Source organism: Eschscholzia californica, unplaced genomic scaffold (genome assembly GCF_041429995.1).
Source record: "Eschscholzia californica isolate CP2 unplaced genomic scaffold, dmEscCali1.0.p SCAF_3, whole genome shotgun sequence".
Classification (NCBI taxonomy): Eukaryota; Viridiplantae; Streptophyta; class Magnoliopsida; order Ranunculales; family Papaveraceae; genus Eschscholzia; species Eschscholzia californica.
Window position 1 is genome coordinate 48290153 of NW_028238420.1, and position 8155 is coordinate 48298307.

An 8155-nucleotide genomic window follows, 5' to 3' on the forward strand; every position below is an offset into this window, starting at 1 on the left:
TTTTGTATTCTCTTTCAAGTTCCAACCATTATAAGATGATCTATCTTTCACAAAGCCCAATATGAATAAGGGTATTTTATTTGTGATTAGAGACAACAAGAAAAGAAAGATATATGGTTCACTAGAATTCCGTCCGATTGAAGTGAACCTCTCAATTCTCTTTTATAAATCTTGTCTGTCTACATAAGCCAGTTAAAATTCTATTAGCCGAGTTGTCTAGAATATCATCGTTAATATGCATAAAAAAGAGGTCGGTGAAGATGGTAAGAGAAAGTTGACGTTATCCCCAACTCACATTTGACTCAAATCTTTTTCGAAAAAAGACAGACCCCTTAAATCAGTGGAATTAGATGGGATGGTCATGGTCTAGACTCTAGACCCCTTAAGTCAGTCGGGTATCGGGTTGGTGGTGGGTATCATAATCAGAAGGGGGCTATGACGAGTGCGTATATCATCACCACTACTCTTACTAGCTCACTTAAAAATTGCTCTATAAGAAGAAGCACTAATTTCTTACTTCCTTCTCCTCTTCTTCATCTCAGAATCAGACCTCTCTCTTCTCCACCCTAGTAACTCTCTCTCTCTCTCTCATATTGATTGTTGATAAGATTAGGATAAGATTTTGAGATCCATTCCTGGGTAATTCTTCATTTTGTTAAATTCCCATTTTTATTTTTTGTATGTTCCTAGTGGAGTTGGTAGTTGTTACTTATCAATATCATATGAGTTGACTATTCTATTTAAGATGATGATTATGTGAAATTTGTGTATTATGATGTTAATTTTATTTTTAATCTTGTGATTAGTTTAAGAGGGGAGTTCAATCGTGGGTTTGACTAGATGGCACCAGGGCCGGTCCTGAGATTTTGGAGGCCCGAAGCGAGTTTTAAAAATGGGGCCTATACGCGTTTCACAAGAAAAAAAATTGTACATCAGAACTTTTTGTGTTTTCTTTGCACATAATGTGAGATTTAAACATGAAACTTGTGTTCACAATTAATTTGCACTCTGAATTGAATGATTTGGTTGAGTTACTCGTAAATCGGCATGGGTTCGTGGAGAACCCTTGTCGGTCTATGTACGCCCTCACAATTAAGTGGTTCAGCGAATTTAGAATTCGGTGAATCAGTATGTTGTTTAGTATTTTTTTAAACCGAAAAAATATATATTAGATAATGATTCTCCAACAAAAAAATCAATAAGTTTCAACCTTCTTTTTTTGTGTTTAAGGGGATAGTGTTGATTGTGATTGTGGCCTTGGAGGTTTTATAATGGTGGTAGTTGTGGTGTTGGAGTTTAGTAATGGTAGTAGTCGTGGTTGTAATTTTTTTCTAAATCTACAGTTTAATGGTGGTGGTGATGATAGAGATAGTGGTAGAGGTTTAATAACCGTGGGTGTAGTAGTGGAGGTACAATTTGGAGGTTTAGTAGTTGTGGTGGTGGTAGAAATCAACTAAAGTAGAAAAGAAAAATTAATAAGAAAAAAATTGCTTATGCTTGAGATCGAACATGGGTTGTTTGGACTGCTTCAAATGCTTTCTACCAATTGAGCTGATGTTAATTTCTTGTCAAGTTTGATAATTGTTTGTATAAAGATACAAAAAATCGGGGCCCCTTTGATTCTTAATTTTTTACCTTTCGTGAGGCCCTTTGGCCCTGGGGGCCCGAAGCGAGGCTTTGCTCGCTTGCCCCTCAGGGCCGGCCCTGGATGGCACTCCTTGTTCCTTAATTGGGGTCTAATAAGTTTTGAGCATTATGAATCTTTTGTTCATATAGTTGTTGAAACTAAATTTGAAATCTAGTTTTTTTGTAATTGGTTATTCTTCTTAAATTTTGATTACGTTCTTCACATTCAATTAATAGTCAGGCATCGTCGACATCGTTAGCTATGGATGCTACTGGAGCTGTATCTTCGAAAGAATTGCCTCAAGGTTTAGAGGTAACTGATGAAGAAGAGTTTGCTTCTCAGTCTAAACTACTTCAAGAATTTGCCACCATGTCTATTATTGACAAGGCATGGGTTTTTCCATCTGACAATGGTATGACATCTATCTTCATAAAGTTTCACTTCCATTCGTCGAAAGATGTATTTTTTGCAATATGTTGATATCTGAGCATATTTGTGCGTAATTGTTTTCCTGTAGGAAGTACTTCTCGTGCAATGTTTTCCGTTGGCCAACCGAATATATTAGGAAACAAGAAGCGGACCCATATTCTATCCGCTCATATTTCGAAAGAGACTAGCGAGTCTGTAAACTTTCAATGGTCTCCATTTCCTGTTGAAATGTTGGGTGTATCAACAATTGTCCCATCACCGTCGGGTTTGAAAATGCTTGTTGTTCGGAACCAGGAAAATGACAGTCCAACCCAATTTGAAATATGGGGTCCATCTCAATTGCAGAAGGAAATACATGTTCCTAAATCTGTTCATGGCTCAGTATATACAGATGGATGGTATTTACTTGTAAACCTGTTTTCAAGTTTTTATTTTTTCTTGTATGTTTTAACTGTTTCTAGAGAGGGAAGTGGACAACATTTTAACTTTGAAAAGCTTTCTCGACTTCATAGGTTTGAAGGGATCTCTTGGAACTCCGATGAAACTTTAATTGCGTATGTTGCTGAAGAGCCATCACCGTCCAAGCCTGTCTTTGATGGTTCGGGTTATAAAAAAGGAGGTTCGACGGAGAAGGGAAGTGGTAGTTGGAAAGGTCAAGGAGATTGGGAAGAAGAATGGGGTGAAACCTATGTCGGGAAAAAACGTCCTGCACTATTTGTAGTCAATATTGTCAGGTTGGGTTTCATTCTTTTTAATAATTTTATTAAGAATGAGATACATATGCGAAAAGAAAATGATTTCAACTTCTCGTGATTACAGTGGAGATGTACAAGTCGTTGATGGAATCTCCAAGTCTTTAAGTGTAGGACAAGTTGTTTGGGCACCGAAGATGAACGGTTTGGATTACTACTTGGTTTTTGTTGGGTGGCCATCAGATTGTGGTTCTCAAAAACTGGCAAGAAAGCTAGGTATAAAGTACTGTTACAACAGACCATGTTCACTGTATGCAGTGAAGGCAGGTCTTCATAAATCAGAAAGTGATAAAAATCAAACCAAGTAGGTCCTCTCCTTTAGCAAATGATTCCGATCAGCTTGGTCCTTGCTGTCTTCGCTGCTATTAGCCCATGTGATTTACTGGAGTTTAAGTTTGTGAGATTTTTCCTTGTATCATTTATGTTTCAGAGGCGAAACAACTGAAGATACGACCACAATCATCAATCTAACTCAAGACATAAGTAGTTCATTCTTTCCTCGGTTCAGGTGCATTTTATTACTTCTCCTCTCTGCTTTGATATATGTGGTGCAAGCGACTATAGTTTTACTCATGGTTTCATCTCAATGTATGTGAAGCCCATCTGTTTTACTAGAGAAAGGAATAATACGACAGATGGTGTTATTGTGTTAATACCATAAATTATTAAACCTCGGTCTCCATTCAAGAATGCTATGTTTCTAGATGTTAAGTCCTTGAAGCAGAGGAAGAAAAACTTCTAACATGAAAGTGGACCCAATTGGTTGAACTGCTCTTCCAAGTTCCAACACATAGTTTAGGTCCACACAAGCTCCTTTCACATCCCACATTTCCTGGGCTAGGTTTTAGTCTTTATGCCGAACAGAGAAAAACTTATGTTTTGATTTGCGAGTTCTGGAAGGATTGTACATTATAGTAGTTATCTTCTAAGTTCTAATGGTAATTACCTAGGAATGCTTATAAAATAACCAAATATGTATTAACTAAAAACTATGTGTGAACCCCGATCAACCTTGAAACTGTTGTAGTTCCGCATACATGTATTTCATTGTTTGCATGATCTGTGAGTACTTCTATGAAATTTTTTGCACAAGGAAGCTACTGTGTTGCTGAAAGGTTGTATTTAGTTGATTTTAATCACTGACAAAATACCTGCGGAATAAATTGTATTTGTTAAAAAGTATTTACGCAGTTAGAGTGATTTTACAGCCCAGATGGAAGGTTCCTTGTTTTTGTATCTGCAAAAAGTGCAGTCGACAGTGGAGCTCATTCGGCCACTTACTCACTTCACCGAATTGATTGGCCCAGTGATGCGAAACCATGTTCATCTCCAAAAATAGTTGATGTGGTAAGCTCTTATATTTTGCCAGACAATACTGTTTTGTTCAAGTCTTTTAGATGACCTGAAAATGCATGCATATGCCAAGTTCGGGGTTTCTTCATGTACCTCTGGTTAACGACATGCATCTGTTAATGCACAGACCTCCAACTGTTAGTATAGAAGCTTTGCGCAACTACATCCAGAATCTTGAAGTTTTAACCTTTAAACTGGGTTACTTAACAACTATCCAGGCACGAAATCTACTTCGATTGCGATTACTTAGTTAAAGTTGATTGACTGAACTGCTGTCCCACTGCCTCGTTTACCCAGTTTATGTGCATGATTTGCCATGACTGATAAAGATCTTGGGACATACATACATAATTACATTAGCGGGATAGTAAAAGTATTTGCTATACCTGTAAGTCCTCTCTTTTTCTTGTATGCCATCCTTGCTTTGCATTGAATTTTCACCTAATTGTTATATATAATGGTTGGTTTTGAATTGGTGAACTTGTACGTTGTAACATAGTCATGGTTTGAGGAAAAGTAAATCGTAGGTAATTTTCTGGAAACAAATGTAGGTCCCAGTCGTAATGTCTGCTGAAGAAGGTTCTTTCCCCGGACTTTACTGCTCAAGTGTCCTGCGTAAACCTTGGCTCTCCGATGGGCAAACAATGATTATGTCTTCATACTGGCGTAGCACTCAAGTGATACTTGCTGTGAATGTGTTGAGGTAATAATTAGAATCTTCTCATTTTCTATTTGCCGGTAAGGCAACGACTTGTTATTCCATGTAATTAATTAACAAGATGCATTCTTTCAAGTGTAGTGGAAGTGTATCACGTGTCAGTCCTAATAACTCAAGTTCTTCATGGCACGTTCTGGCCTTAGATGGGGACAATATTCTTTCCGGTAACATCAAAACACTGAAGTGACTACTCTCCCGTTAAACTAAAGAATGATTTTTTTATGACGTTACCAATCTCTTTTCCTTTTTCTGTTTAAAGTGTGCAGTAGTCCTATAGAGCCTCCTCAAATCAAGTATGGCCGTCTTATTGCGAAGGAGCCAATTGCAACTGCTGGATGGGGTTGGTTAGATGTTATTAGTCCTCTATCTAGATACTCTGCGAAGGTAAGCAACTTCTTTTTTTGACTTTCTAATTCTAGCACTTGAACTATTGTTAAACATGTCTCTTGTTCTTATCTTTCACAGGTTACATCTTTGCTGTCATCTCTCCAGTTTAGTATCATTTCAATCCCTGTTAGCAATGTCTCCGAAAACCTTGCTGGAGGTAATCTTTCGATACCAATAATTGAACTGTTTCTTCGTAATGTTTTAAGTTCAGTGGTACAGTTGTACTGATATCAATGAATGTTGAATTCATTTCAGGAGCTAATAAACCTTATGAGGCCATATTCGTGTCTCACAAAAGTCAGAAGAATGGTGGATGTCTTCCACTAATCGTAATCCTTCATGGCGGACCACATTCTGTGTCATTGGCAAGCTTTAGTAAATCTCTGGCTTTCCTATCTTCATTAGGTTACAACCTGCTCATTGTAAATTATAGGTGAGTCCAAAATATTATTTTTCTTGTCATTCAAGCTTAGACTTGGATCTAGTTTTACTAGCTACTCAATACTCATATCCTAGATCAGTTTAATGGACTATAAACCCCCATGCTTCTCAAAAACTTGTTCTAATAGCAATATTAATTGCTTGAGCAATAATTGGCCGGAGGAGGATTCACCGCATCACAGTTCGCGGACTCCCCGAGTTCCCGAAAATTTAACAATATTTGTCTGTGCTGTAACTGCGACATTTCAATTGTTTTAGTGACAGATTGACAAAAAATAAAATGAATATTTCACTGATATTCAAATCTCTTCTAATAAGATTGTTTGTTGTTCAGAGGTTCATTGGGTTTTGGGGAGGAAGCGCTACAATCTCTTCCAGGGAAAATTGGATCTCAGGTGTTTATAATTTTACTCTTTTATATCAATAAAGGTGTTTGTTGTCTTATTTGGATAGTATTTGGTGAGGTACTAGCACAAATCATGGCAGACTCGTTTTTTTAGACAATAATCACCTGTTTTTATTATGTACAGGATGTTAATGATGTACTCACAGCTCTGGATTATGTCATTGAGAAGGGACTTGCAGACCCATCAAAAGTCGCTGTTCTTGGAGGTTCACATGGTGGCTTTTTGACAACCCACTTGATTGGCCAGGTACAGTTTAAGTATCTATTATGAAGTGTTAATATATCATGTTATCATGCTAAGATGCTGTAACAGGAAGGGATCTTTGATATGATTAACTCATCAAATAACTAAACCAACTGACTACAATATCAATGAGTTTAGCCATTTTTGTGTATATTCTCAACTTCTCGTATGTGACGATCATTACACCCATGTAATTTGTGTATCTATTTAGTACTTCTTTTCAGCTCTAAGATACCCGTGTTGTATGTAGGCACCAGATAGATTTGTCGTAGCAGCAGTGAGGAATCCTGTTTGTAACCTTGCATTGATGGTTGGTACATCTGATATCCCTGATTGGTGTTATGTGGAAGCATATGGTACTAGTGAGGGTAAAGCTCACTTTACAGAGGCACCAACACTTGAAGACCTTCATGTCCTTTACAATAAATCTCCAATTTCGCATCTTTCAAAGGTACGGTATATTTTTAACAGGAGTTTGAGGTTGGGTTTTCCCTAAACAAGCTCGAGTTGGGATTCCATATTTTGGTTCCTATGGTATTTCATAACAAAATACTGAAACTAACTTGTGTAGGAGTTTCAACAAAAAAAAACTTGTTTAGGAGGGCACGTTAATATTTTAGTTTCAGTCACCTATATAGTATATAATATTTCTGGTCATACTTCTTCTAGGGGGGGGGAGGGGGCTAAGATTAAACAGGAATACAAGTATACGACTATGTTAACTTTCATATTTTTTTCCTCAAACATGTCAAACGTCTCTCTGTTAGATTTTGATTATCATACTCAGACGGGTAGATCCAATACTCCCTTAGAAGGAATAGGTAATTCATGTAGGGCCAATTTCATGTTCACGCTCTGAAACTTTGAAAATATTGCAGGTCAAAACACCGACTTTATTCCTTTTAGGCGCCCAAGATCTTCGTGTTCCAGTCTCTAACGGATTGCAGGTAAGATTTTCTTCCTACCCTTTCATGTCTAAATTCTTCATTGCTGGAAATTATTACGTAGATAACATGGTATAACTTTGTGTAGTATGTTCGAGCATTGAAGGAGAAAGGGGTTGAAGTAAAGGTGATTGTTTTTCCTAACGATTGCCATGGAATTGAAAGGTAAGCTAATATACTCTATAAGCTTATTTTCTGAAACAAAACCAGTTGATAAGTTGGGATCAGACTCTTGACATTATTGTTCCTTTCATGCAGGCCACAATCGGACTTCGAGAGTTTTCTCAATATCGGTGGTTGGTTCAAGAAGTTTTTAAAATGAACACGTATTTTAATTGATATGACCATTTCAAATACTTGAATAAACTATAAAAATGGTGATTCTGAAGCTTATTTGCCTCAGTGGTTCTCATTCCAGTGTTCTCTTGGAGAACTTAACTCGTGTCGTTCTCTTGGTAATTTATGATATTTAAAGTAATCTTAATACTGCATTTAGGTCCATTACTGTGATTTGTGACTCCATTGTCTCGCTAGTTTGACGATTTTGTTTGGCCGTTCTGGATCCTGATATTTTGACCCTTCAAATTGTATTGCATTAACTTCGATTCAGACTCTAGTTTTATGGTTTCATCTTTCTTTCTTTGAACCCTGAATTCTTTTCAGAGTAATAACATTCTATACTTCTCATGTTTCAACTTTCAACTCTTCCACATACGTTTTTTTTTTTGAGAAAGATTGACTACGATCTCCAACACCAACTAAGTAAACGAGAAATCAATACTCCATACAAACATAACAAGATCGAGTTTTTAACTCGGACCAACTTAAAATTCCCTTTCGTTAATGAATGATTA

At 37.0% G+C, this 8155-nt stretch overlaps 1 protein-coding gene across 3 annotated transcripts; it reads left to right on the forward strand.

The window, feature by feature from the left end:
• Window positions 1-83: 83 nt before the first annotated feature.
• On the forward strand, window positions 84-7802 carry LOC147551131 (acylamino-acid-releasing enzyme-like). Of its 3 annotated transcripts, XM_086666560.1 has the most exons (19): window positions 411-756; window positions 807-843; window positions 1697-2039; window positions 2145-2454; window positions 2569-2790; window positions 2876-3112; window positions 3239-3316; window positions 4017-4155; window positions 4713-4864; window positions 4961-5043; window positions 5139-5263; window positions 5345-5423; window positions 5522-5699; window positions 6042-6102; window positions 6238-6360; window positions 6608-6808; window positions 7236-7304; window positions 7390-7466; window positions 7560-7802. In XM_086666560.1, exons 3-19 carry the CDS (start codon window positions 1889-1891, stop codon window positions 7621-7623), a joined length of 2349 nt encoding a protein of 782 aa, XP_086522686.1. In that variant the 5' UTR covers window positions 411-756; window positions 807-843; window positions 1697-1888; the 3' UTR covers window positions 7624-7802. The 3 variants fall into 3 exon arrangements, with proteins under 3 accessions (XP_086522684.1, XP_086522685.1, XP_086522686.1); XM_086666558.1 differs by lacking the exon at window positions 807-843 and having other exon boundaries at window positions 84-569; window positions 1864-2039; XM_086666559.1 differs by lacking the exon at window positions 807-843 and having other exon boundaries at window positions 277-639; window positions 1864-2039.
• The last annotated feature ends 353 nt before the right edge of the window (window positions 7803-8155 follow it).

Coding starts and splice junctions, on each gene's coding strand:
- LOC147551131 (XM_086666558.1), top strand. CDS start 436: ATGACGAGTGCGTATATCATCACCACTACTCTTACTAGCTCACTTAAA. Junction 2,040..2,144: donor GGTTTTTCCATCTGACAATG/GTATGACATCTA, acceptor GTTTTCCTGTAG/GAAGTACTTCTCGTGCAATG. Junction 7,305..7,389: donor CAGTCTCTAACGGATTGCAG/GTAAGATTTTCT, acceptor AACTTTGTGTAG/TATGTTCGAGCATTGAAGGA.